Source organism: Penicillium samsonianum, assembly GCF_028829775.1.
Source record: "Penicillium samsonianum strain IBT 33392 chromosome Unknown utg000002l_segment0_segment0, whole genome shotgun sequence".
Taxonomy (NCBI): Eukaryota; Fungi; Ascomycota; class Eurotiomycetes; order Eurotiales; family Aspergillaceae; genus Penicillium; species Penicillium samsonianum.
The window spans coordinates 694,396-721,884 of record NW_026643260.1 but is presented as its reverse complement, the minus strand read 5'-3'; the positions used below and the strand labels follow the sequence as shown (position 1 = coordinate 721,884).

The 27,489-nt window shown below is 48.8% G+C and overlaps 12 protein-coding genes across 12 annotated transcripts; 4 read left to right on the top strand and 8 right to left on the bottom strand.

Moving 5' to 3' along the window:
- Positions 1-9: 9 nt before the first annotated feature.
- On the bottom strand, positions 10-405 carry N7471_002114 (uncharacterized protein; the record flags this gene model as incomplete). The annotated part of the gene is made up of 1 exon (XM_057274834.1): positions 10-405. The coding sequence occupies one exon, from the start codon at positions 403-405 to the stop codon at positions 10-12; it is 396 nt and encodes a 131-aa protein (XP_057139472.1).
- Positions 406-1,110: 705 nt separating this feature from the next.
- On the top strand, positions 1,111-2,626 carry N7471_002113 (DMT family transporter; the record flags this gene model as incomplete). Its single annotated transcript, XM_057274833.1, has 2 exons — positions 1,111-1,524; positions 1,622-2,626. The coding sequence occupies 2 exons, from the start codon at positions 1,111-1,113 to the stop codon at positions 2,624-2,626; spliced, it is 1,419 nt and encodes a 472-aa protein (XP_057139471.1).
- A 2,632-nt stretch (positions 2,627-5,258) lies between these two features.
- N7471_002112 (uncharacterized protein) lies at positions 5,259-6,446 on the top strand (the record flags this gene model as incomplete). The annotated part of the gene is made up of 1 exon (XM_057274832.1): positions 5,259-6,446. One exon carries the CDS (start codon positions 5,259-5,261, stop codon positions 6,444-6,446), a length of 1,188 nt encoding a protein of 395 aa, XP_057139470.1.
- Positions 6,447-7,525: 1,079 nt separating this feature from the next.
- On the top strand, positions 7,526-8,212 carry N7471_002111 (lysoplasmalogenase; the record flags this gene model as incomplete). Its single annotated transcript, XM_057274831.1, has 1 exon — positions 7,526-8,212. The coding sequence occupies one exon, from the start codon at positions 7,526-7,528 to the stop codon at positions 8,210-8,212; it is 687 nt and encodes a 228-aa protein (XP_057139469.1).
- A 2,155-nt stretch (positions 8,213-10,367) lies between these two features.
- N7471_002110 (choline-phosphate cytidylyltransferase) lies at positions 10,368-12,432 on the bottom strand (the record flags this gene model as incomplete). Its single annotated transcript, XM_057274830.1, has 4 exons — positions 10,368-10,917; positions 10,997-11,405; positions 11,467-11,817; positions 11,918-12,432. 4 exons carry the CDS (start codon positions 12,430-12,432, stop codon positions 10,780-10,782), a joined length of 1,413 nt encoding a protein of 470 aa, XP_057139468.1. The 3' UTR covers positions 10,368-10,779.
- Positions 12,433-13,663: 1,231 nt separating this feature from the next.
- Positions 13,664-15,658, bottom strand: N7471_002109 (PP2C family serine/threonine-protein phosphatase; the record flags this gene model as incomplete). The annotated part of the gene is made up of 7 exons (XM_057274829.1): positions 13,664-14,013; positions 14,077-14,337; positions 14,393-14,599; positions 14,669-14,753; positions 14,818-14,891; positions 14,951-15,269; positions 15,623-15,658. 7 exons carry the CDS (start codon positions 15,656-15,658, stop codon positions 13,664-13,666), a joined length of 1,332 nt encoding a protein of 443 aa, XP_057139467.1.
- Positions 15,659-16,604: 946 nt separating this feature from the next.
- N7471_002108 (putative transmembrane glycoprotein) lies at positions 16,605-19,505 on the bottom strand (the record flags this gene model as incomplete). The annotated part of the gene is made up of 1 exon (XM_057274828.1): positions 16,605-19,505. One exon carries the CDS (start codon positions 19,503-19,505, stop codon positions 16,605-16,607), a length of 2,901 nt encoding a protein of 966 aa, XP_057139466.1.
- Positions 19,506-20,029: 524 nt separating this feature from the next.
- N7471_002107 (GNAT family N-acetyltransferase) lies at positions 20,030-20,548 on the bottom strand (the record flags this gene model as incomplete). Its single annotated transcript, XM_057274827.1, has 1 exon — positions 20,030-20,548. One exon carries the CDS (start codon positions 20,546-20,548, stop codon positions 20,030-20,032), a length of 519 nt encoding a protein of 172 aa, XP_057139465.1.
- A 329-nt stretch (positions 20,549-20,877) lies between these two features.
- On the bottom strand, positions 20,878-21,783 carry N7471_002106 (metallophosphatase domain-containing protein; the record flags this gene model as incomplete). The annotated part of the gene is made up of 1 exon (XM_057274826.1): positions 20,878-21,783. One exon carries the CDS (start codon positions 21,781-21,783, stop codon positions 20,878-20,880), a length of 906 nt encoding a protein of 301 aa, XP_057139464.1.
- Positions 21,784-22,668: 885 nt separating this feature from the next.
- Positions 22,669-23,981, bottom strand: N7471_002105 (uncharacterized protein; the record flags this gene model as incomplete). The annotated part of the gene is made up of 4 exons (XM_057274825.1): positions 22,669-23,128; positions 23,185-23,561; positions 23,631-23,683; positions 23,750-23,981. The coding sequence occupies 4 exons, from the start codon at positions 23,979-23,981 to the stop codon at positions 22,669-22,671; spliced, it is 1,122 nt and encodes a 373-aa protein (XP_057139463.1).
- Positions 23,982-25,109: 1,128 nt separating this feature from the next.
- Positions 25,110-25,580, top strand: N7471_002104 (mitotic-spindle organizing protein 1; the record flags this gene model as incomplete). The annotated part of the gene is made up of 3 exons (XM_057274824.1): positions 25,110-25,199; positions 25,330-25,407; positions 25,512-25,580. 3 exons carry the CDS (start codon positions 25,110-25,112, stop codon positions 25,578-25,580), a joined length of 237 nt encoding a protein of 78 aa, XP_057139462.1.
- Positions 25,581-25,982: 402 nt separating this feature from the next.
- On the bottom strand, positions 25,983-27,453 carry N7471_002103 (Ubiquitin system component Cue; the record flags this gene model as incomplete). The annotated part of the gene is made up of 5 exons (XM_057274823.1): positions 25,983-26,380; positions 26,435-26,704; positions 26,759-27,001; positions 27,062-27,371; positions 27,433-27,453. The coding sequence occupies 5 exons, from the start codon at positions 27,451-27,453 to the stop codon at positions 25,983-25,985; spliced, it is 1,242 nt and encodes a 413-aa protein (XP_057139461.1).
- Between the last annotated feature and the right edge of the window lie 36 nt (positions 27,454-27,489).

Sequence of the window (27,489 nt, the reverse complement as noted above, 5' to 3'; positions counted from 1 at the left end):
TGACCCAGCTCATGTAGGAAGATATTCTTTTAGACACTGCATGGTACCGGATTTGAATGCGTCAGGGTACACGTTCAGTATATTCAGATCCAGATCATTCGGGAAAAAGGCCTCAGCAAGGACACCGGGAATGTTACTTTCCGCGTAAGAAAGGACGAACGCGGCATCCTCAATCTTGTAAACCCATTCAAACTGCACACCAAGTTCTAGATCATTCCATTCATCGGCGGCTTCTTTCAACTTATTTGCCGCTAGAAAAGCGAGCTCTTGCGTTGGATATCCATTTTCAAAGACAGCAAAATTGACAGTCTTCTTCGATCCCGTCTTCCAGCGAGAAATGGCTCTTCCAAGTCCTCCCAGCTGAAGGGCAGCCACACTACTTTTGCCAGAGATTGTGATAGGCATTGGTTAGCAGTCCATAAAGTAGATACGAGGTTCATCTCTCAGCTCGACTTAAAACGGCGATTAGTAAGCGATATTACTCCAGCCCTGGAAGGCTAAGGCCGCAATTTAGATTCATGAGAAGCGAAGCATAGCAGGAAATAAAGGAAGCGGATAAATATCCGCGTTAGGTGCATGTTTATATGTAGCTAGTAGCTTGTACGTAAGGTAGTAGATCGTGTGCCGCTTGTGCCTTGTGCCTTGTGCCTTGTGCCTCTTAACACAGCCCGGAGTAACCAGGTACTAGGCAACTAAATTTGCAAACCATTTCGAGTCAAGTCAATTCAAAGACCATAAAAGTCGTGAAAAGTAGAAAGAAAAAGCAAAAATAGAGCAAAAAGCAAAAAGAAACAAGAAGAAAGTTGGTGGTTAGTGGTCAACGGGGGCTCCACTCCGCCGTCATGCGCATTTCAGCTGAAATCTCTTTTAATCAGATCGGCAGTCCAGTGCAGATATAAGAATCCTTCCCTTTCGCCTGGATATATTGTTTATCTGCATTTATTATCCTCTCGAGGAGAAAACTGTACATCCAGACTTTATAAAAGAGAAATCCGACTCCAAAAGAGAGAAGAAAAAAGTCGTCGCCGAGATATCTCCATCTCCATCCCCCACAAAATCCCCGCACCAACCGCCCTCTCCAATAACGACCTCAGGATCACGGATCCCAGCATGGTCACTCCAAACCTTGATTCGGCCTCAGGTGCCGGCCAATACCAGGATCATCCAGACGCACCCCTGCCGATCCGGGTGGAGCAGTCGGAATCGAACTCGAGATCGGAGCAGAGATCATCTTCAACGCAAACGCAAACTCAAGCCGAGGATGAACACGACTACAATTGCGAAAGCGCCAGTGAAGCTGACTCCCAACCAGCATTGGCTCAATCAGAACCCCGTCCTATCGAGGATGACGAAGACGATGACTCCGTCGCTTTTGCTGCAGCTTCGCGGCCCCGCCATGCATGGCAGATATGGTGGTTGCGAAATAAGGGTATGGGGCTTGTCCTGCTGGCGCAGGCCTTCGCTGCGTCCATGAATGTCATGACCCAGGTCTTGGAAATTCATAGTGCTATGCATCCTTTCCAGGTAAGCGACAGAAATAATGGAAGATATCATCTCATATCCATCTTTATTCCTATATCACCCACTCCGATTCTATGCAAACCTAACTAACTCCCCCCAGATCCTCTTCGCCCGCATGTCCATAACAGCAATCGCAAGCTACCTATACATGTACTTCGCCTCAACACCCTCCCCACTCGGCACCCGCCCAGTCCGCGGTCTCCTCCTCCTCCGCGCCCTCTTCGGCTTCACAGGCGTCTACAGCCTCTACTACTCCGTCCAATACCTCCCCCTCTCCGAAGCAACAGTAATAACCTTCCTCTCCCCAATAATCTCCTGCTACGCCTGCTCGCTCCTCATCCCCGGCGAGACCTTTTCCCGGAAACAGCTCGTCGCCGGTCTGATCTCCCTCGGCGGTGTCGTGCTCATCGCCCGTCCCTTCAGCAAGCGCGACCCACACACCGCAATTGCAACCCCAACCGCCGCAGCCGCATGGGCATTAGGCTTGTCCACTTCGACTGTCGATAAACCCCCCTCCGAAACAGACTCCTACCACCACGTCATGGCGACAATCGTCGCTTTGGTCGGCGTGCTCGGCGCTTCAGGTGCTTACTCTTCTATCCGTATGATCGGCCGTCGTGCGCACCCCCTCGTGTCCGTGACTTACTTCTCGTCCGTGACGACGGTTATTTCTCTCGTTGCGATGCTGACCGTGCCTTCTGTGCCATTCCGGGTGCCTAATACGGTGGTGGAGTGGTCATTGCTGACAGGGCTGGGTGTCTGTGGGTTCCTGTTGCAGTTTTTGTTGACGGCGGGATTGTCGTATGTCCCGCCTGCGTCTGTCTCGGATGGGAAGCCTCAGGGGTCGCGTGCTACATCGATGGTTTATATGCAGATGTTCTTTGCGGTGTTTTATGATAAGGTTGTCTGGGGGAGTACCCTTAGCCCGATTAGTTGGGTTGGATCTGCGATCATTTTGGCATGTGCGGTTTATGTGGCGTTTGCGCATGAAAGTCCTGTGCAACAGGGTGGGCCTGGGAGTGGAGTGGACGAGTATCGGGATGTAGAGGGATACAAGGACGCCACCGACGAAGAGAGCGCTGAGGGGTCAGGGCCAAGGAATTGAGTTTTGGGCTTGCATTGTATATATCATTCTAGGGTTAGAGTGTATATGCTTTGACCTCTGTACTTTATTAAAATTGGATTGGCCACTGGAGCACTCTGCTCCGACCATTGCATTGGCATTACATTGTCTATATACTACCTAGGTACGATGTAAGTGATTGTGCGTGGCCTTTGGGTCACCATATGGTGCTTTCACGGTATCTTTGGGTTTTCCACTATCCCTACTTAGGATTAGAGTCACATGTATACCTAGAAAAGAACATGAGCATGGCACATATATCAGGAGTAGGAGATAAAAAGGTTCTCCCTCTTTATTTCTGATATGACATCCCACTGGTATCTCAGCTCTAGACCTAATCCATTATGGGGTATATGAAGACTCTCTTCGCATGATGGGACAAGCCAAGATAATGGGTTTGGCGCATTTAACTTAAAAGCTGCGAATACTGGTCTTACCCCCCGGGCCTTTTCATGGCGGCAGCAACCTCCCGGCTCAGGATTTGATCATATGTTTCTTCATTTTTCATGGAAACAAAACATCTATTGTGCGGGTGCTTCTAGGCTGCCTTCTATATATCCTCTATCAACCACTCGTCCGAGTGCCAGCGCCGGGCAACGAAGAAGTGATTAAGAAGTTGCTAAAGGACGAACGCGCAGATAGGCTTAGTACCCACTCGAGCTAGATTCCCGGCTTTCTAGGCCGTAGTCCGGGCCGACAGCCTAGATCTATACGTTATCTGGTCTTTAAGAATCTATAACTGACGCTACGGCGTCGTGATCCATATATAAGAAAACGTTCTAGAGAATGCCTTCCGTGATTTCCTCCGGGATAGCGTCGATCTTACCTTCAGCTATATCTATAAACAGATACGGCCCTTACTTCTTAGCCGGCCGAGACCGGAGATGGTTGAATTACTTACGTGGTTAAGTTAACGTCGCTAAGAAAGACTCATCACTACCCTACCGGTTCTAGAAGGTAAATCAAGGTGCCTAAGGTACCACTAGGATATAATCTTGATTCTAGAACGAATAGCGAGGTGCGCCCAATAGAACAAGTTAGTCTATTTTAGTTTATATGCCTCCTAGCGTTTAGGATCCTCAAGCGTCCACTTAGGGCTTTCGAAGATTGTATAGCCCTATGACTTTTCGTCCTCCTCTTCTTACTATAGCTAGCGCAGCTAGGGGTGACCGTGTTCAAGCAACTACGCTAGATCTACTCTGTCCTCGGCTTCTCTCATTTCATTGTCTTGTTAGGGAACCTCCGCCTCTACGTTTTTTTTAATATATCCGCTTCGTATTCCGCATAGAAAGAAGTGCGGAAGCTGTTTGAGAGTATTGTTTATCAGAAACGAGCTTTAGATCGTCGAAACAATGGAAACGGATATCTTCTCCCGGGAAGCTGATTCGTCCCTAATAGCGGCTATGAAGTAATTCAGCCTCAAGGGAAGTAAGCTCTCTAGGTAATTGAGCTGCTTTTTTTTCAAGAGCTCTTGCTTGTTAAGAGCTGTTGCAGCAGAAATGTTTGCCTCTTACCTAGGTAGGCTGGGGAAAGTCGAGAAACCGAAAGCGATCCTCTTAGTGGCAGACGGTTGCTTTCGAATTCTTGAAAAATTGCGAGCAGCCCAGAGGCGTCATCGAGATTTCGCAGGACGCACATGAAAGATGGGAATAGGTGCTTCATGGTTGGAAAGATTAAATTGTAGGAGAGGGGTGGGAGTAAAGCGACCACGCGTGTCTATAGTCTTAAACCGCAAATGGTAATTTACCGTTTCTGACTAAGTAACAAATTGAAATGCATAACTAGGTAACTTACATAGTAACATCAGCTGTGATACAGTGACTGGACATAAGTTTTTACACCCCTGGCCCCACACCCCCGTAATTACATAATATACTGCCGGTCAAAAATCCCCCTGAATTCTAATATGGTATGGCACATACCACCCGTTTTAGATAGACAGTATAAATCTATAGTGGCGGTGAGCTGGGTGGGGAGCTAGGGGTGTAGAAACTTATGTCCATTGTATGTAGCTGTGTAACTCTCTAAAATGACAAAACTGAGAGTTTCAATAGATACAGTGACACCGCAAATGTTTTAACACCCCCTCTGCTACCGCCTTCCTAAGCAGCTATACCGCCTTCTGAATATGTTATACCGCCCGCTATACTTAGTCTTTTATTAGTGGATATTTGTCCAGCAGAATAAGGGGTTTTAAAACATTTGTCACACTGTTTTTTTGTACTAGTATGCTAACAAATTGTAATATGCACTTTTGTATAGTAGTACATATGTATGTATCTACCCTTTCTACGGTTGTATGATCTTTCAGGAAAAATGCCCTATAAATCCATATATTCACCCTTGATCTTCAAAGATCTTCAAATGTTCGATATAAAATTCGAAAATGTCAATTCCAACTGCCTCGACGTCATTAGGTTACAGTCCGGCAAGACCCGAATTGGGATTCCAAGAATTTTATATTCCATTCAGTTCTCCCAGTCTATCTATAAACGTCCTAGTCCATCTAATTGTGGATTCTCCATAAAAGCCCACTTGCCCCATAATTTCCCCATATTTCTTTACTCTGAACTCTCTTATAGACATCTAAACCTCCAAATACCCAAATACCCAAATGCGCCACTTCGACACCTGGGTCCTCCGTGACCCCTACTCTATCTGGCACTACTATCCAACTGGCCATCGCTGGCGCGACACTGTTCGCGATTTAATCCAATCGCGTGCAATCTGCTCCCCAGAGAACACCCTCCACCCACCTATAGACTGGAACTGGAATCCATCCCCAAACCCATTCCAATTCGAACCTCAACAATCCCCCCTCCTCCGTCTGCCCCCCGAACTCCGCCAAATAATCTGGTCCTACGTCCTCACCAACTCCCCAACCCCAAACACCCAAACCCCCCAAACCATCCACTTAGTCCAACTAAAAGGCAAAATCCGCCATGTCCGCTGTCCAACCGCAGCCCCAAACCTTCACCAAACCCCCCATCAAAATAAAACCCAATCAAACCATCCAATTCAACCAAACCCCTCCTTAACCCAAAACCGCCACTGCTGCCCCACAACCCCGGCCCGCTGGCGCATCTACGACGGCCGTGTCCCAGGCCATAGCGACAGACTCCTCTACCCACATACCCACTCCCATCTCCCTTCAACCCTAAGCAACAGCAACAGCGCCCTGCTCCGCGTCTGTCGGGCCATCTACTTCGAAGCAGAGACAATCCTGTACAAAGCCTCGCACTTCGACGTCGATGATCTATACACCTTCATTGCATTCGCGGCGTCGCTGTCGCCTGTTGCCCGGAATGCCATTTCACGATTGACAGTCCAGTGGATGCCGATCTGGGTGCCCATGGCTGGGTTGGATCATAAGGGGTCGATTTATGCACATACGCATAGTGATGCGTTGTGGGTGCGGTTTTGGGATGTTGTCGCCTCGTTGGAGGGATTGCGGGTGTTGGGGTTGAGTTTGGATTTGGGGAGGTTTACGAGTGTTATTGGGAATACTGGGGAGGCGGTTGTTTCGGGTCAGAGGATTCCGTTTGAGATTGAGGAGGGATGGGTGAAGCCCATTCTTGGGGTTAGGGGGTTGGAGGAGTTTGATTTGGCGGTCACGGCTAGGTGTGATCTTCTTGCTAGAGGGGTTGTTGAAGGGGAGTTGGTTAGGGACGTTGGGCTTCTAAGGGAGGGATTGAGGGGGATATTGTGTGGGCCGAGGGAGAGGGTTGGGTTTGGGCTGAAGGGGATGGATATAGAGGAGAGGAAGAGGAGGGACATTAGATTGGCTATTACTGCTGCTTGATTGTTCTTATTTTGATACCCTTTTGTTTCTATCCTGAACTCGCTAGCTCAGATGCATAAGAATCACTGGTAAAATGTCAGATACCACATCACTTTAACATTGTCTACCTATTGTAGAGAACTCATAATTCATATAGTATGTCTAATATATAGCCCTTTCGCTAATCTCACACCTTGCAACCCCTCACCTTTCTACAACTACAAGCCAAGTGTTTCTCTCTCATCACTACTTCAAGCTTCCAAAGATAAAGATGTACCTTGGAAGATGCATTTATTAATTAAACCCACAGTCCAGCTAACCTATTTCTGGCACACTTAGTGATAACTATTCAAGATGAACCACCAACTTACAGAAGACGCCGAACGTCTACGGAAGTGAATCAAGTCCTTGTTACTAGATGCCCACGAGTGCGATAAAAATGAACCTCGAGATATTTCTTTCTCAAAAGACAGACAGGGGAATACAGTATACGCGGGTGCATTACTGAAAGCAAAGGTAGAAGAGTTATGTCATGGTTGTACTTGCAATTTCCTAGTCCGGTTATCAAAGTAGACAAGATTGCGTCGGGATCACTATTATACCTAGGTAGTGTAAAGAATAATCATAAGAGACAGCTATAGCGCATCAAGAACCAGAGCGAAAATAATCCCCAGTAGTAATAAATCTCATATTAGATGCACATTTATATGGACATTATATGTAAATCTCGCCGCAGATAACCATATAAAATGTCAAATCCTCTCTTATTTATAGTTGCAACTATGGGAATATCACAAATCCACTTGATTCGTATCAATGAAAGATATATATACACATAATTTGGTAATTTTTTCAAACAAGGCCAATCACAAGCAAATATTCTCCCGAGGTCGGGTTGTCGCCAAGAAAACTGCCTATTAAACCAGGAGAGGCAGAATATTACTTCAATTGCTTCATATATTCCACCTATTTCATTTCACCCTCAGATCTCCATGGATATCTCAATTTCAACTTCCGCCTGCCTTCTGCTGGGCTCGCTGCCTTTGCTAGTTCTCTCAGAATGGAAATCCAGATCACACACGGGTACCGCCGTATTCAAAATGCTCTCTTCAGTGGCTTTCCTCAGCAGCCCATTACTCCTACCATCCACAGAGTGGTCCGACTATCGTCGTCTCATCACCATCGGTCTTGGTTTTTCCTTGCTGGGCGACTTTTTTCTTATTCCTTCGCAGCGTGAATTCCATGGCTTGCACAGCAAAAACCCAACCGACAAGTCGGAAGGCAAATCAGAACTGCAAGGAAAAGTATCCATATCTTTCCAACTCGGCATCGTCGCCTTCGCTGCGGCTCATATAGCCTACACTGTAGCCTTCCTGCAGGATTACCGCGAGACCTCCTGGACGATCTTTGCCGCCACGTTCGTAGGGACTCTGGTCGCTGGAAAATGGTTGGGTGTCATATATCCCCCGCCACGTTCCTCACTCCAGAGCAATGCACTGGACCTCGACATCACTCCGGATATGAAGCCATTGGTTTCAGTTTATGCGGTTATCATTGGTTCAATGTTTGCTGCCGCTACTTCCACCTCCCCGTTGATCGTTCCAACCGACTGGTTGCACTCGCGAGCCCTGGGAGCTGCTATGTTTGTTGTAAGCGACCTTTTTGTGGCGAAGAATGCCTTCGGGAGATCTTCTGCGTCGAAGAGTCGTGGGTTGATCGGGATGTTTGTCGGTTATGGACTTTATTTCTGGGCACAAATGGTCATCGCTGGAACAGTGCCAGCATAACGGCTTGCATGGACTAGCACTGAGCTGGGAGGTTCCACGGGAATACCCAAGCTATGCTGAGCATATATCTCACCATGATCCTCACCTGAGTCCAAATCTGGACCTGGTTTTAATCTAATAGGTTTATGTAGTACAGCACTCTCATATGACTATAGCCGATTGAACCACTCTGTACATAAGAGATCTTGTGATAATTTTCTGATCTTTCACATTATCCAACTACAATTACCCATTAGTAATCCTACAAACTATGTATGTATCAGCACATACATCATTGCTAAATGTTAGAACATCTATAAGAAAGAGGGACATGCTGCATGATAATTGTGATAATGAAACTGGAACTATGCAACGTAGGCAAGCTGGAATGATAGAAACACGCCGCGGACATGTAATTCCACTGTCCAACGACCTGACTACAACCTATTGCATGCATCTTCTTCCACTCTTCACAGACACCCGCCCCATATTCTGCACGGTGTTCCTGATTCAGTTCCCCGAAGTATCAGTACAGCCGGAGATGAAACACGCTTCTTGCCTGCGTGCTTGTTGTTACTCCAGCCAAGCCAAGATTTGACCTTCTTCTCAAGATCTCATGGACTTTGTCCCGTATGGAACGTGTCCGAAAAACCGAGGGTTCTGTCACCCTCATTAATCACCTCCACTGCCTCTTTGCAAAAGGACTGCTTGGCGATTACCCAAGTGCAATGACACCTGTCATAGTGTACCCAAACTGTCCAGTCAACACCTTATGCATGCCGTTCAGTCTTCCTTCATATAAGGGTGGGACGAGGAGTGGATGGGGAGAAAGTGAACTCGACTGGCCAGGAACTGGTCGTAAACAGCGTATTCTACCGAAACGTTAGCGATACGATCGCGAGACAGACTGGCGGGAAGGACTCACAGAAGGGATCTTCATACGTGCCTGAGGAAAACCAGAGGTGGACAGTCACTAGGGAAGAGAATTCACCTCGTGAGTGGCAACGTTGACCGTGAAAGTTCCTCGGCATCGGCCTAGGAAACTCTGGAAGGTGCGCAAAGATCATGACTGCCACTTCTGCGCAAAGTTTGAGCCCCTTCCTCTTGATGTAGTTTTCGCAAAGCTCGTGCGAAGCCACGCATAGCTTCCATTATCTTGCAAATTTCGCTCAGGTAGGAGGAGATATGATCTTTGCTTTTAGATATAGGCGCTTCAAAAAGGTGTATGCGTTGTATGCGTTGTAAAACGCTATATAAAGTATAATGATGATTATAGCTGTTAAAGGATGTTATAGCATAACAGGGAGGAGGAGATGGTAGGTTGGAATACCTGTGAGAAGGGAATTGGCTTTGTTTTTATATGTGGGCTAGAAGGCCAGACCTGTGAGGCAAAAGCAAACAAACATCGCATCAATCTTTACCCTTATCATCGCGCCGTTTGTGTAAGTGATTGTAGGCATAAAGGCTCAGTGAAATATCCAAGTTCCTAAATAGCATACACTAAGAGGAAGTTAAAACAAAACACCTTCAACGGTCTTCAAGTAGCACAGAGCACAGAGAGGCCTAGCCATTATGAAGATATCAGGCAGCACGGTGTTATTTCCGAGGAATGGTCGAGATGTCCCCGTAGATGTTCTTTAAGACTTTGAGATGGTCTCCTAGGTATCTATCAACGACAGATTGAAATCCGTGACTTCATCTACACATCTACCAAACCAGGTGTATACCCAATTCAAGACCCTCTTGGGTAAATAGGAACCCGTTTGCAGGGCCTGGGTAGCACGGAGAATTTCTCCGATGTATAGATGGCAATGTCTCATGGCTGAGAGACGATACCATGTAGATTATGCTGCCAGGTTCAAGTACATTTTATATGAACACATCTATCAAAATCCAGTAATCTGTAGTTTCAATTAACCAAATCCGAAACTGAAACACGAAACGAAAGCTATCTCAATCTATGTGCAGTCCATATCCGGACACGACCAAGGCCGAGGTCGTGTACCTCACCCGATCAGCTGTCCATCAATTCCAGCTTTTATGAACAAACTAAAACAAACAGGGGGACAAGGAATAGCCGTGGAGGGTAGACCAAGATCAGAGATCATGATCACGATCAGATGAAAGGAGTCAGATCAACCGACACCAATCACCATCAAACCAAGGCCACATACAAAGACATCAAACAGGAAACAAGTTCATTGGAAGAGTATTAAGGGGAAGGAGAAGCGTTGAAACCGCCAAACCACAACCAAAGCAAGGATCAAGAACAAAAAAGACAAATGATGAAAAAGAAACTGTATCGAAGCCGAACCAGCGAAGTCCAGCATACAGCCGATTCACAGAAGAAGAAAGAAGACACCAAGCGCCCGACATAGGAAAAACCGCCAGTTACGGCACAATTTAAAGTATAAGACACGAACCGAATGCAAGATGAAGAGATGGAGACATATGCAAAGGAATAGGAGGGAAGGTGTGTTGGGGGAAGGGGGAAAATTGCGGCTACAGCAAGAATGGCAAGCCTATTTACCACCCAATTTGTAGCTTGGTCGGGACAATAGGGCTTCAAAGGCAGTAAACCAAGTCATCTACTGCGCAGAGAGGTGACCAGCACGGCCACGCACCTCCTCCTCGTAGCCGTTGTTGTGCTCGGACTCGAGTTCCTCGTCGGTGGGACTGTGCATGCCGCTGGGGGGTTCCTGGAGGGATTGGCGGCTGCGGGCCATCTGTATGAGGCACATTAGTACAAGTTACACTAGATAAAGCCACGCTGCATATATCCAGGGATTGTGGGATGTGACTTACCCAAGCACGCACACCTCCGATCAATCCGAGACTGTAACCAGTAGCGAAATCCTCATTGCGGCGTGAGCCCATGGGGCTATCTGCGCGGTTGTGCTCCGCACCCACACGCGACAGGTGCGACTTGCTGCCACCTGTCGGGCTGGTGAGGGGCCCACGCATTCCCCAGTCCATGCTGTTGCGGGCGCTGGGCGCGGGGCTGTTAGGGCGGCTGTTCTGCCAGATCTGGCGCAATTCACGGCCGAGCTCCTGGCCGGTCATGGTCCAGTTGTTGCGGATGTTGTCACGCAGCTCGACGACATGACGCTTGATCTCGAGCTCGTTCTTCTTGAGCCAGGATACGTTTAGTTCTTGGCGGGAGGCGCCGCGCTTGAATTGACGAGAGATGTATTGGTCGTAGTCGCGGACGACCCTGCAAATAGAGATGTTAGCTTTTGTCTGTTAGGTTCGATGGTGTAGGAGGTGGAGCATACCGTGTGATGATACCAGTGGTACTGACACCCTCTGTACGCTGGGTCACCAGGAACTTGCCCTGCTCTTTGATAGGGCCGTAGATGTCATCACCCTCAGCGGCCTCGTAGGGCAGATCGTCGTGGGCAACGTAGTCGATCTGGTGCTCAGACAGGAACTCCGGTGTCACAACCCACGGGCAGGAGGGGATAACCTCGTCGACCCACTTGCAGTGACGGATAGTCTCCGCGCGCTCAGCGCCGCTGAGCACCGTCAGACCCTTGCGCAGGTGTGTCTCCTCGTCGCCAGTAACACCGACAATCAGATAAGTATCGGGGAAAGCCTTCTTGGCCTGCTCGAGCTGTCTCATGTGGCTATGAAGTGATAGTCAGCAACCATTACCCAATTGAGCAAGTCCACAGCCCGAAGAAAATCGGGGGCCGAAATTAAAACTCAATCCGCTCGTGTGATCACCTACCCAAGATGGAACAAATCAAAGACACCGTCCGCATACACGCGTACTGAGCGGCCCGTTGGGGGGGGTTAGTGTGGTAGCCCACGGGATCCTGCAAGCGCCCAAAGACCGGGGGCGCCATTTGCTCCTCTGTAACAGGCTCATCATCTTCGGGTAAATCAATATGTAAGCCGGGGCGCGACCGAGGCCCACCCTCAATGTCGCTGCTGGCGACAGTTGTCTCAGATGGCTCGCCGGGGTCTTCTTTGTTGATGGCTGACTTGACCCCGTTCACCTCGGTGTGGCTTGCGGCATCGGCGGCGGCAGCCTTGCGGGCCCGCTTAGAAGGGTGGCGGGTACCATTGGTGATGTGGGAGTTGGCATTAGCGGGCCCTGTCGAGTACTCGCCGCCTTCTTCGCCGGACGCGTCGCGAGAGGACGGTTGGAGGTCGGCTGTGACGTTATTGGGAACGGGCGCGGGAAGGTGGGAGGCGCTGCGCTTGCGCTTGCCGGCGGGGGATGTAGATGGCGACATTATGATTTTGGCCCTGGAGAATAAATGAGAGATTTCTTCCGAGGGAAATGAATGAAAGGTTGGGGATGGAGGGAATTAGGGAGAGAATTAATGCTCAACCCTGAATGACGGCAACCCGGTTTTTGGAGAGACTGGTAATTTTCTCTTTGGGGAAAGAGTGGGGGCGTAACTCCGCTGTTATAAGCCACAGTCCCAGAGTCTAGAGTGTACGGGGTTGAAACTTACAATACAAAGAATTGCAAATATGGGCTTGGTGTTGCAAATTAAGTCTTGGCACGTCCACGGGTCTTAGTTACACTGACCACGTGTGGATTAGGTACATAACAGGGGTAGCACATAGTGGACATCGTGGATAACTATCACTCCATGTGTTAACTAGTTAACTAGTTAGTTACTCCATTACCTACATGTAGGTATCAATTGACTAAAATAGGCAATTGGCAACATTTCAATGGCAGAAATATCCCATTGTTTCCTTGAATTTGCCTACGTCAGCAAACATGACTTTCTCTCAGAACTCCGTTGCTCAAAATAGAACCGTGAAACGACATCTACCAAGGTACAAAGAAACGCTCGATGCATCAGATATACGCCAAAGGCTATGTAAATGACCATTGCCATTGCCATTGCCCATTTCTCAACCCAACGAACTCTCAATCAATACCCAGCTCTACCAGCTTGCGCCTCTAGCAAGTACTCATTCTCGTATAGACCAAACCGCAGATCAATGACCGTAGGTAGGGAATAGACCGGGGATTAAGAGAGAAAAAAAGGACCTGAAAAAAGAAGCGGACAAGGAAGTGTAGGTAAATGGTTCGTCAATAGCGGGCATTTTCTGCGGTATCTCGTTGTGGTGATGGCATAAAGTAAGAAACGTGCTCATGGGGCCCATTTGGCTCCCGGCGAAGGGCTCTCTTTCAACATCGACCCCCCATGGAAATTCAAAGCTCTTGTCTTTCATCTCATTCAATTCCGTCTGGGTCTCTTTGCCGCATGTCCCGTCTCTGGCAAATATCCATTTCAAGTCGAAGGAGTTTTAAAAAAAAGTGTAAACAGGCTTGGGAACAGAGCCCAACGATAACTAATGGCAAAAACAAAGAAAGGGGGAGGAAAACAAGGCATAGATCGTGGAATCAAGGGGAAGGGTCGTTGGCAGTGGGCAAGGAAAACAAAACCAGATTGAAACCAAAACAGGGAGGACCAATCGATAGACTGTTCATAGGTTCATAGTCTACGATGCGGACTTCTCTTTCTCAGCGTCAGTGGAAGCCGGGGATTCGGATATTTGCGCAGAAGTTCCGCTGACATTCTCCTGTTTCTCCTGAGGACCGGGAGTGGCCTGGCGGTCGTTCCGGGTACTTGATTCGTGCTGCACCTGGTTGGTAAGGTCCTCGTCCTCGTCCTCCTCAGTCTGGTCAAAAAGTTCCTCGTCGTTCTGGTCCGTGATGACCTCAGTGCCATCACCTAGGAGGATGATGCGGCCCGAACGGACACTAAAGCCACGGGAACGCTCCATCTCCAGGTCATATTCATCCGGGGTATCCTCAAACTGGTTCCGGATCCCGGGGCCGCGGAACTCGGCTGCACGAACTGGCCGTCAGCACGAAGAAGTGGGGATGCTTTCGGGTTCCTCGGGAGACTTGCCGTACTCGGGCGGAGCACAAGGTCCGTCCCCGTTCGCAACCCGCTCTGCAACCTGGTTATACCACTCCTCCTTGGTCTTGCCCTGTAGGAGTCCAATGACGGTCATGGTCATGTTGTCACATCCAACACCGCCGGTTTCACTATTGGAGGCAAGGCAGTTGTCCATCATGTTTTCACTGATCTGGGCGAGGGGCTGCTTAGCAGCAATGCCTCTGCGGACAAATTCAACCACAGCCTGGGAGGACTGGCAATCCCAGATACCTGTAAATTGGTTAGAATTTAGACTGGCGAGAGATATTAATAATGGAAGACATACCATCACAGGCAATCACCAGGAATTCATCATCATCCGTCAGCTCGTGGACGGTCACATCGGGGTATGCGGTGACGATCTGCTGTTCGGGAGAGAGCTCAGGGCTCTTCTTGAATTCAAAGTCACCGATAGCACGGGACAGGGCAAGGTTGCCATTGACACGGCCGAAGTCGACGAAGCCACCAGCAGCGGTGATACGGGCCTTCTCGCCTGTTGTAATTATTTGTCAGACCCTGATCATGTTTCATGTAGCGACCTGTATGAATCCCATGCACTTACCCTCGTTCTGAGGCTTGTGGTCGAATGAGAGGGGCTTTGCACGTCCCTTGACACCCAAGACGGATCGTGAATCTCCAGCGTTGGCCTATGACCAGTCAGTTTGAACTTCTCCGATGCGATATTGGGGGTGTTTCAAGATCACAACATACCACCCAGATCTTCTTCTGTGAGATAATGGCTGTGGAAGCAGTACAGCCAGACACTTCCTCCTCATAACGGGGGTCTAGGCCCAAGTCAGCGATCTAGCATGCGGTACCTCGGGAACAACAACAGAGCACAAACCTTCCAAAATAGCTCTATCGGTGGCGAGGAAACCATCCTTCATGGCCTGTTCAATATCGCCCTTGGCGAAAGCCTCCTGTCTGGAGACGATCTTGTGCAGGTTCTCGCCGGTGAATAATGCCACCTTGTCTCCACCGTGGCCATCATACACACCAAAGAAAGCGAGGCGGTGTTCCGGATCCGTCGGTTTGTCGTTGGTGCCGGTATACTTTGCCTGGAGGTCAAGGATTGTAGCGTGGGCGTCCTCCATGCTGATTCGCCAGCCCTGCATGGCCGACACACCATACACACAGCAGTCATCCCCGCCTTCGGACGATGTCTGTAACAATCAAAAAAATAACACATTAGTTACACTCGATGCATTTCCACAACATATGCAAGGCTGTCTGGTAGGATTGCGATGCCAGTTCGTCGCTGGTCGAACCACCCCCACCAGCTGGATCACCCAAGACCCCGCATGGCAACCCGAGGAAGATTCATCCGAGCGACAGCACGGACTAATTGTTCAACAAGAAGACCTGAGAGAGACTCGGTCCATAACCCCATGGATTTGGGGTATGATAAGAGCCAAGGAAGGGGGGGAGGGGGGTGTTTAGAAGCCATAGACAAGACATTGGAGGGTCACAATGGGCCAGTGTGGGGTGTGAATCAAAAAGCAAAATATCGACTCACCTTTTCGACCACCGGCTCCGATAGGGTTTGACCCATATTGGCAAAGATTAAATAATTCGGGGGAGGTGGTGGAATCGAGGTTTCCGGATCGAAGTGTGGAAGATGCTGGGGGTGCTGGAGGTGCTGTAGGGAAAGGGTCAGATGAGGGCGCAGGGCTTTCAGCGCGTCTGGGACCCGCGATAAGTGGGGAACGACGGATGACGATAGATTTCTTGCCTCTGTACTTAAATGTTTTCAAATAGAGTAGGGATTTTGTTAGGAGATGAAGATTGGAAAGACAATTTCAAGGAAGCTAAGAAAGAGAAGTCCGAGTCCTGACAAGACACCTCGCAGAGATTTCCTGGTATTGCGTTTACCGCTTTTGTTACGCCTTGCTCTATATAGTCACGTGAGGGGGGTGTTCAGACTGGTTCACTGGAGGGTTTGGAAGAAGTTGGGGATTTAAGAGAATATTTCTTGTAAAGAAAGTCTGTAGTACATAGCACATAGTACATAGTATCTAATATCGACATGTAGTATGTGGTATCTCGTTGAGGCTGAAGGGGAAGTAAATAGGGGCTATGAGGCACAGTACTATGGAGTCACCGTACAGTCATGCCATATCCAAGATGTCTGACTTTCAAACTTGAAAAATCTAAAGTATTCTATTTGTAGGAAATAAGTTCCTTTCTCTTTGGTCTTCTCATGCTGGACTCTATTAGTACAGTGTTGGAAATTACTGCGAAGGCGGAGATCCAAGCGGTGAATTCTAAGCCCCGGTGGTCGCTAATACACCTAAAGAATTCTTATTCGTTCCAAAACTAGATCAACTAGTATAAAAGACTTGGCCAAAATACCAACCAATCAACCATAGAAAAGCCAATGGATATCATGCTCGCAATGCCCGAGAACGCCAGAAACACAATAGACAGAAGGAAAAAAAAGACAAAAAAAGAGAAAGATATAGAGATACAAGACGGGAAAAAAGAGGCAAAGCCAAAGATCAAACAAATGCCAGCTCTCCACTACTGGCTATAGGAAGACCCCGATTACCGGCATTCTTCAGTGGCCGCGGGGGCTCAAGAGGCGATGGCAACCACCACTGTTGATTCGCGCTCTTATTAGGGCTAGCCTTTCGCGACAGATGCTCATCCAAATCCGAGATCATAGACGAACTGTGCGGCATAGCGTTTTCATCATTCACTTTATGGGGCTGGGAGCTGCCCTGGCTCTGGCTCTGGCCCTCCAACCGCCGAGCACTGCCCATACTATTCTCGCTCCAGAACCGCGGCAGCGGGGAGATAGCACCACGGTAGTCTTGTGCAAGACTCAACTGGCTCTGGCCATATGCGCTGCCTTCAGCAAGGGGAAACAGACCGGCCTGGTTCTGATATTGGGAGAAGCGACTGGGGTTGTTGTCGTCGCCGTATTCCGAGGCCGACATCGCAGTTGACAAGGGCCGTTCTTGGATGGATTGGCGGAATTCGTCGCTGAAGGTTGACACAGAGACGGTGTCGGCGCGGCTGCGCATGCTGCGGTTTCGGTCGAGCGCACGCATGCCTGAGGAAGTGCGCCGGCTGATTTGCGCGGAGAAGAGAGGGTTGGAGGAGTTGCGGTGCTTGGCTCGGCTGTGGACAAAGGCTTCTAGGGAATCGGCTTCGGAAGGGATGGAGTCGTCGGGCTCGACGGTGCGTAGGGTCATGCGCTTATAGTTGTCGGGGATGCTAGATGCCATGCTGTGGCGCATGCGTCCTGCTGCTGGCAGACGCGAGAACATTGGTGCCATGTTTGTTACGTTGGTCTCATCGCTCATCATTGAGGCTCGCGCGTTTTGCCATGATGTGTGCACCACGCCGTGGCCAGGAGGTCCGAAGCCGCCAGCGCCATGACCAGCTCCGCTGAATCGTACGGGCAGTCCAGAGGCAATGGTGGAGATACCGCTCGAGCGCTTTGAGTATCTCTTGGACTTGGATGATTGGAGAGATTCTCGCTTCATGGCTCGCGGCTGGATCGGCTTCAATGGCTCTCGTCGGGACCGGTTGGTAGTCCTACGACGCAGGGGACTGTTTGTGGATGAGAGGCGATTGTTTTGCTTCTTGGAAGGTGAGATGGTTTGAACGGGCTTGTCCTCTTGGATGATGGTATCTCGCAGTGGGACAAAGTTCCCGCGAGTGGGAGAGTTGCGAGTGGGAGAGTTGCGAGTGGGAGAGTTGCGAGTGGGAGAGTTGCGAGTGGGAGAGTTGCGAGCAGGAGAGCGAGGGGGAACAATGGGCCCAGGGATAGCAAAGTTCACTGGGTGCTCCCGTTTATCAAATGATGACACGTTCCACGCGGGCCCAAGTTCGAGCTTGGGAATCGACGATGGGGTGATAGGACTCATCCAATCTTCAGAGTTGTCATCGCGGGAAGGTCTTTCCGTCATGGATGGCTGGCAATTAGGAACATCTGGTCTAACAGGTCGTGGTGGAGCAACCTTGCTGTCGGATGGACCCTCTTCGACCGTGGGTGAGCTCTTGCGGCTACGCCAGCAGCAGAAGAGTATCAGCAGACTCAGAATCACCACAAGTGGAACCACGACTGAGATGGCGATGATGCCGGCCTTCTTGTGGCTGGGGCTGTCAGAATCGGTGAACGGATCTGTGGGGTTCGAATGCGTGTCCGAGGCTTTGAGAACATCGAGAATGAAGTCCATTGTGTCTTCGGTCGACCCTTGATATGCAGTAAGAGGGATGGTGAACTTCTTGGGATCCATGTCCTCCGGAACGTGTCCGTAAAGAGTCTTGTTGTCCGAGAAGTAGGTAAGCCACGTAAGGTCTTTGGCATTGTCCAAATCGACCTCCAATCGTACAGAGTCATCGGTGACGATAGACTGGTTGAACACAAACTTGAAGTCTTGGCCAATGGCTGCCTCGCAGCCCTCGACGGTGTCAAGGAACAACTTCAAGAACTCCAGGCGAACCATCAAGTGCGCTTGGTCCTGGAAAGAATCCGTAACGGCAATAGTGATATTCTGGTTCACAGCATTCTTGGGTGGCGTCCCGCTCAGCGATATATTGTCCTTATCCAGCTTCAACCAGTTCGGCAATTCAGCATCGACTTTTGCCAGCTCCTTAATAGAAGTTGGCGAACCGTCCATAGACAGAATGCTATTGAATTTGGGGCTGTTGAACTCTTCTCCTCTCGTAAGGTTGAAGTTTTGGACAGTCTCGTTGAATGTCAGAATATGGGGACCGATCGAAAGCTCAAAAGTCATGTTGGCCGCACTGTATCCAGCTACATCTGATGCGATCAGCTGGAAAGTAAATGTTTGAGGCCCTGCGCCTGGAAAAGCAGGGCTATTTCCAGCAAACTTCAGGGCTGCCGGGTCGAAATTGATCCAGGAAGGCAGCGGGGCGTTGTTCGGTGATGTTCCGTAGTAGATTGTGGAAGGATGCGTGTTGTCGAAGGTGTCTTGATCGAACTCGATCGAGAATGGACGACCTGGATGGACGAATAGCGTGGCAGGGTATGAGACCGGTCCCAATTTCTGCAGTTGAGTTACAAGTGGTTTGTTCACTGTTGGTCCCTGGTCTGCTGTCACGATTAAAGTAACATCCATGCTGTCTTTTTCCGATCCATTCGATGCCACAAGTTTGAACTTGGTGGCGCCACTGTCGCCTGAGTGTGGCGTACCGGACAAGGTGAGACTGTTGCTGTCCACTTCGAGCCATGATGGTGCATTTGATAGCGAGTATTTAGTGTCCGCGTCACTGTTAGAGAAAGTACTTTGGGCGAACTCAAATCGGAAAGGCTGTGAAACTCGGGCAACAGGTGGCAATTGCGCGTTGATAGGATAATTGGCAGACAATGATGCTGCGCTGGCTATTGACAGAAAAGCCAGCACGATGGTGAGAAAGAACGCCATGGTCGATTGGGAAATGCGAGCACGCTGGAACTGTATATAGCTGGAAAATACACAGCTAGCTCACCAATCACCAACGATGCTTCCAATCTCACGGCGAAAGATAGTGAAAGTAGTCAAGATGGAAAGAAAGAGATTCAGGGCGAAGATGAAAGAGTATCACGCATGATCTTCCAGAAAAGGATCGCGGTCCCTCTCGCATCAAAGGGACCAGGGAGACATTCAAGGCGTGCCCTTTCAAAAAAGCCATACCTGGATATGTTAGATGTCACGGAAGTATGTAGCAGAATGACAGCGGAGAATGGACGCAGGCCCGATCGCTATAATCTCACGTTTCGACGATGCCCGTGTCCATGCAAGGGGTAACATAGGCGGCTCCTGTGGCGGCCAAGGAGCATAGCCGCGCCCAATCATGACTTGTTGCCCCTCGGACCTATTCGAAAGGGACCGATAAGGCAAGGAATATTTTTAGTGGAAGGAAAAAAAAAGGTCCATAGGGTGCAGCATTGACGGCAGTGGCTCAACCATCACGCTTCTAAATCCAGGACCATTTTGATGCCTGTTCGTCCAGGGGCATAGTAATCAGGGATGACTTCACGCTCCTCGAATCCAATTCGGAGATACAAGGCGCGTGCAGGCTCCCTGGCCTGGTCCACCCAGAGTTGAATATACTGACAGCCCTCCTTTCGTAGGCGTTGCTGAATGTAGGACAGTACCTCCTGGCCGACACCTTGACGGCGGTTAGGCTCTGTCACACAGACCTTGTGCAAAAGCGCAACGCCCTTCTGTCGGACATAGACCGCATAGGCAATCAGATCAGATTGCGATCCCTTGGCTCGAATCGCGTACAGAACTCGCGTGTTGGGCTTTTTTCTCCACAAGTCTTCGCCGAATGGGAATGCCTCATTGGTGGGGAAGGTCTTTTTCTCGACGCGTGAAATCTGGGCAAGAATCTCCAGTGCCTCGTTCCTCTTCAAGGAATGAATGTCCGAGATGGTTAGGCCGGGCATTCCTCCCATTCCTCCCATTTCGCATTGAGGTGCCATTCCAAATCAAGGCTGCCTAGTTTTTAGCACACGCCTGTTCCAGATATTTGACACTGTAACTGTGTCAGTTTATGCCGTGTAAAAGTACGAAGTTGGTTCAAATGTACGGAGTAGTGAAAAGTGTTATGGTCCCCACCGGTGAGTTTTGACCAATGAGAGTCATCTTGATCTATAAACGGCTACGAGTCGTCAGTGTCTCAATTTCATCTACGCGTCTATGCACGTACAACTGGAAGCAAATTTTTCATTTATTGGTAAATCACATGTCGAGTCTCGTCTCATCCTCGCAAAGTATCTGGGCACATAGTTGACCACTCCCCAGCCCCAAATTACATAGTAACGGTGATCGGTTGGCGTTCAATATGCCACAATCCCCCGCTAATGCATGCGTTCACAAGCACGGTCTTGGTTTGGATATCAGGGCGGAAGAAGGATTGCACAAGCCCTTTGACTACCCTCAGAAGATTAAAGAAACCCCCACCCGCAGCCTCAATGCGCTCAAGAGCCTCCTGAAGAGCATCATAGTGCAAAAATTGAAATCCGTAATTCTCAAGAGAGGATCCGAAAACATGCAGTCGAGGTTGATCCCTCCATATCTGTTCCAGCAAATGCGGGCAGCCTTTGAGATCGTCGAGGTGTGTGTATGGGGGCGTGTGAGTAATGAGAATGTCCATATTGTCGGGGATTCGGTCCCAAATATTATCAGAAGCAGTGTACTGGAAGGCCGAGGAAGGAATGGTCATTGGTGAGTATGGACTTCCATAGATTCGGAGTTGGCGTCCGTTCCGGGCAGTCACGGTGACATGCTGGTGCTCCAGATAGATGATGTCACCCCAGTGTGCCCTCTCGCGATGTCCATGTCTCCAGCGACGACCTCCCTTCTTCATCTTATCAAGATACCGGTCAGAACTACCCGCCACAACAATCTTAGTGCGGTGAGGCTGGGCTCGTAGCCAGTTCAGCGTGATTTGGAGCTCGGCGAGCGATCCATCTGATGTCAAATCGCCGGCATGGATCAGAATGTCGCCAGGTGGTATCGATGGTCGCTGGTGGTAGGTGTTTGAGATGCAGACTATAGTGACTGGGTTCTCAGGCAGTTCGGGGAGATTGGCTGGTCGCCAGGCAGAGAGCTTGCGGGCGAGGAAGAGACAAGGTTGATCTCGGAATTGTTCCCAGGCTGATGGCTTTTTCGGTGGTATGATGGTGAATGTCGCGTCCTTGATGAATGTAGACATTTTGAAAGACATGACCTTAGAACTCAACCCGATAGGGCTGTAGATGATGATGCTCGCCAGGTGATGCGAGTGCGAGAAGAGTTGAAGTACAGTGTTTGCTGCTTGAATTGTTTTGTGAATTTTGTGGATTTCATTAATTGGATGTTTCTCTGGCCCGAACTTGCTTTAACTTCTTAGTATGAATTGCCGTTCGCTTCGCGCTGATCTCGCATTTACATTTTCTCCTGTCCATGTTCGTATACTAATCTAGAATCAATGATATCTGTATTTACATTTGTTCCACCTTTTCGTCTATACAGTGGTTATTCATGTGCAGCTTTTTCGTTTCCTGATAGATCGACCATATAGAGAGCCAATCTCCATTTCTCTTCTTACAACCTATATAATACTTATGTAGTAGGGGTGTGTGACTGCCTGGGGCCTCTTCCCCGTTTGTCAGGAACTGCTTCCATCCAATGTTCCAAGCTTGAACATGATTCTCGGCGATTTCAGGACTCTATGGGATAACACTATTTGGAGACTGGAGGATCAGCGGATTATCGATTATATCTTCACAATAGCCCATGACACGAAGCTTTAGGACTAGACTATTACGCAATACCCGTCACGGTAAATCACAGTAGTCTTGAATAATGCAAATATAAGAAAAAGGGAAAGAGAAAAGGCGAATACGAGGAAAAGAAATGGAGGTAAAACGGAATGCCTTTTTTTAGTATCCCTACTGCCTGTATATGGTATCTATGTACACTACTAAAGCAGCCCGCATATGTGCAGCAAACAAAAGTCTCCCACAAAGGTATAAACATATATACATGTATTCATTAACTTTCAAACGCTCAAAAAACAAAGAAAATGATTACCGGCCCTGGGTTTAACAGGAGCAGCCTAATCAACACTCCAGTGCACAACTCGTTTAACACGAATAGCCATAGGATCCAGATTCTCCTCCCCATCAATCCTTTCTTTTGGGTCTGTTTCTATCTCCACCCGAGTCCTGACCGTCGTAAGAGGATCGAGGTCTTCATCTGATTGGCCAAAGGGCGTAGGACTCGTTCTGGATTCCATATCGTACTTGCTGCTCCTGTTCTCACGTTCGTTGAGAGATATTCTCTGTATAAAACTAGACAGTCCACGCGTCCCAATATGCTGGGTGCCCGGTATAGTCGGCATTTTCTTGACCAGTGAGCGGACGAATGGCTGTAGGACAGGCAGACAGGCGCAGATGATGCCGATGCACGGCTCGATAGTTGACCACACGGATACACTGCCCAAGGCCCATGTAATATCTATGTTGTTGTGGAGAAAGGTTATGTAGTGGATCCGAATACCACTTGCGACGCAGACACTAAGGCAAAGTTGTGTTAGAATTGGTTTTTGGAAGAGCTTTGTTCGGGAACATACAATCCACCTAGAAGAAGCACACCGCACACGCCAATCTTCTGTGTTGTACGCATCTGAAGACTCCAAACAACAGGCATCGGGACGAGCAGAATAAGAACGTCCGTCACGACGTTGGCAGCCGCGTTCCCAACGTAGTAATAATAGAAGTTATATCGGTATGAGCCAGATGTGGGGTCGATCAATTCGTTCCAGAAATATGAAATCGGCTCACAGGCACATAGGGCTGCGATCATGCTTCCTACACACCAGCCATAGGAGATAAAAAGGGTGGCGCAGATCATCCAGTTCATGCCGAAGATTCGGCGGTAGAACATGAGGATTGAGACTTTGATGAGGAGTAGTTCGAAGAGATAGATAATGAGGTAGGCAAAGAGGATCTATACTATTCAATTAGATTTGGCTCTGGGATATATCATCTTTTTTGTTCATGCCTTTTTCATTATAACCATGTTCTCCACTGTTGTACACCAGACATGCAAACCGAAACCATAGGTGCCACCTGATTCGAGGATATATCTGTTAATGTCTTGTTTCCCATATAATTAAGATCGGATTCAAAACGTACCAAGAATAGATGATGCAAGTAATGCAACTAATGGGATGCCAGATGCCCCAATCAACCAGTCATCGGGTTCCAGCCTCGCTCCCTGGATATACAACCTCACAACGAGACGGAAGACAATAGTGCATACCGCAAGCACACATACAGTCACGACAACGGTAGTGTCCTCGAAGGTTCTGGTTTCTGTGAGATCGACCCCCGCCGGTGGGGGGCCGAAAATAGATGTGGTGTTCATATTTGCAGTTTACTCGTTGCACCAGCACCCTGGAATATAGAAAATGACGCTCTATAAGCATTGAAGAGAAAGTGAGTATGGCTGAAGACTACCAGACGAAAGCCTAGCTGGCGAGTATGGGTCTTGTTGTCCATTTTGATCTAGCAACCTGGATGAGATCATATGAAAGGATCAGGGCAGCATCCTAAAGGGGATAGTTAGGTGTAGATATCTTCCACTCATGCCACTAATTCTACCTAGTTACAGTCCCACTTTCTTCATTTGGATAAGATCTTTTTGCACGGATTGCACGTTGTGCCGCTCGGGCGGGGATGGTTGTGATTAGGGTTGGGGGCGAAACGGTCATATCCGTGGGAGGATCATTGAATCTTAGTGGTAATGATGGTCGTCTATGGGTCAATTTGCCCATTTGAATGGACAATGCACTCATCCTGAAGGATCGCGAGTCTATAGATTGTGATGCAATTCCTTGAGGATCAACAAGGTAGTAGTTTATACAATTTGTACTATATTAACCATTTAATATAGAACACCCCATATCAGTGTTTGCAGCATTGCACGGATTTTAGGAATTATTAGAAATAATACTAAGATACTATATCCATGCATAATATAGATCAAGAAGAGTAATAGGAAAAGAAGCAAAAATATGCGAATACATGAATACGTGAACCCCTGTGGACTCTTCATACATACATAGGCTTATGCCCTAGGTATGACTTACTTAAAATGAACAAGTTTATGCATTACATTCTTAAGAATAGGTCAATTCCCAAGCTAAGAATTCTTCTACTGTTGTAGTACAACATATATTTTAGTCCGGAGAATATTGTAGAAGATAAGCACAGTTCCTAAGAATATCCACCAGTAATAAGAAGAGCAATTGAACTAGCAGATTCCTTTAGAAGTAAAGTGACGTCAATAGAAAAAAAGCCCCCAAAAAAAGACAAGACAAGAATATCACGTCAATGTACCTTGTGCAGAGTAGTTACTACAATATACAACATTATAGATGATTGTGTTGATCCGCAGAAAAGTCCCCCACAACGATCAACCCAACACCAACCACACAGATTCAACCACCTTACACTCCAACAACCACCCCCACCCTCAATATCAAAATCAAAAATGCCCCCAAAATCCCAAGACCAGGCCGATGACAAGCGCCAAGCCGCCAGAGAAGTCATCGATATCCTCCAGGAGATCTCCGACTTGCTGGTGTGTGCTCACCCCCAGACTGAACTAGACATGATTCAGGATTCAGGATTCCTAGTCCATGTCGTCATTCTCTCTTCTTTACAAAAAGAAAACAATACGCTATAGCCCCCAAAACTGACATGATGAACAGAATACAAACCTGGACCGAACAGAGCTGTCGCTTTGTGTGTCTCTCATTGAAAACGGGGTCAACCCCGATGCTTTGGCGGTACGCGTTTCCCCCACGAGATTGGGATCAAATTTCAACAATATAGCTCTCTGCACGCGTTATTTGGCTTTTAAAAGTGCCTAGTAGCTGACTCTACTTTACAGACTGTCATCAAGGATCTGCGCAAGGAGACTGGTTCAAAGCGCGTGGGTAATGCTCCCGCCGTGGAGTAATTGCTTTGGAGAGTCTGTGTGGATTTAAAAAAGAGTTACATGTTAACCATATCGGTGCATTGAAGGAGATCTGTTGTTTGTTCTGTTTTGGCGTTGACACTGTGTATTTGTTACTGTACGGGCCGGAGATATACCCTTTTGTTTTGTTGTTTTCCGGTACAAATACAATTTCAATTTGGCTTGGGTTTATGGAGACATTAGAATGGTTGGAAAACGTCTTGGGCTACCTCAACTAGGTATCGTAAACTCGGGGAGGTGGGTAGCGCATAGCAAGGTGAGTTGGCAGAGTAGAACGATAGGGGAAATAGGTATGATCATGGGCTGGGAGGAAACGATCCAATGCGGAAAGGCAATAAGTGCTTCAGATAACAGTGGGGATATTCAAATTCCAATCATTTGCAATTATTTTGACTCGTCGGGCTTGCTCGCGCCCTTGGTCTCCTGGTCCTTAGAGGGACCCACTTCGTCAGACACTGACTCGACAGTAGCGTGCTTGTGCTGATCGCCCTCCGGGCCAGTGGTTTGCTCCTTGGTCTTAATTTCCTTCTCATCATCGCTATCGCCGAGGCTGAATGGGTCGTTCTCCGCGACGGGTGAAGGCTCGACGGTGGACAATGGTTGCCATTTGCTCGCCTTGCTGCCTGTTGAGCTGAGGCGTTTGGATGGCGTGGGGGAATCGTAAAGGTTGTCAATCTCGGTGGGTGGTCCATCCTGGAAAGATACCTTGCGTCTGTCTGGCGAAGGAGACGCGGAGGGTTTAAAGCTGGATTGGCCCGGACGAGGGGGGCGAGCCGGGGGAGCTGTGCGCAGTTAGCAAAACCTAATAATATACCAAACTTGAGGTAGTTGTTTACCTTCGCCATCCCTCAACTCGAGAGCAGAGAAATCATCACCAAGAACTTGGGGATCCGCGTCGTAGCGCTCACGATCTCCACTGCGACGGCCCATATCACCACTGCGTCGGGGCCGGGCATGGGCAGGAGTCTCTCTTTGGTTCTGGCTAGGTTCCTCGTCCAAATCATCTCCATCAATCCTCTTCTTCAGGTTTGTGACCCATGAGTTAACTTTATTCTGTGTGTCCAAGAAGCCCTTACGGAGGTTCTCGCGGATCACAGGTAGATCATCTGTAACACCCAATTAGCATGAGCTTATTCGGCCAGCCACCACATAGCGCATACCATCAAAGAAGCTGTATTCTCTCTCATCCTCCTCCTCGCTTCCTCTAGGTCGCTGGTATCGGGGGTCACTCTCCCAGCCTGGGGGCGGTGCACGACGTCCCGTCGCATTGTAGTGCTCAGATAGTTGACGTGCATACATCTCATCGGCTTCCAGTTGTCGCTGTGCAGCGGTGCTCTGTTGGGTTGGGCGCGGCGGCTTTGGCGGTGGTGTCATTTCCTCTTGAGCCTTGGGATCGGTCATACCTGCAAGCCGAGGTCTGGTCAGCGCATACTCATTTCATAAATAGTATATTCTCCACGAACCCAGGAGGGCATTGAACGCCCGTTCGACATTCCAATTGCTTGCGGTCAAGACCGCTTTGATGACGCCAGGCTCGATGCTCGGAAATGCCTCCCTAAGGGTGTTCTCTGACTGTTCTCTCGGGTTCAGGGGCCGGGGCGGCTTTGGCGGGGCTGCCTCGGCGGCAGCTGGCTGAGCAGCGACAGGGGAGGAAGTAACAACTCCGCTCTCCTGGGGTTCGTCGTCAAAGTCCATCGGGCGCGCGGTAGTTGGCGACTCGGCTCGGGGGCTGTTAGGGGAATTAAGGGCAGCCAAGGGCCTGCTGGGAGTGTTCTGTGTATGAACGTGAGCCTCATGCGATAATAAATGATATCCGGTTGGAAAGTAAACATACCATCTTGTCCTCCTCTGACATCTTGGGGTATCTTCAGGACCTAATAGAGTATTGAAA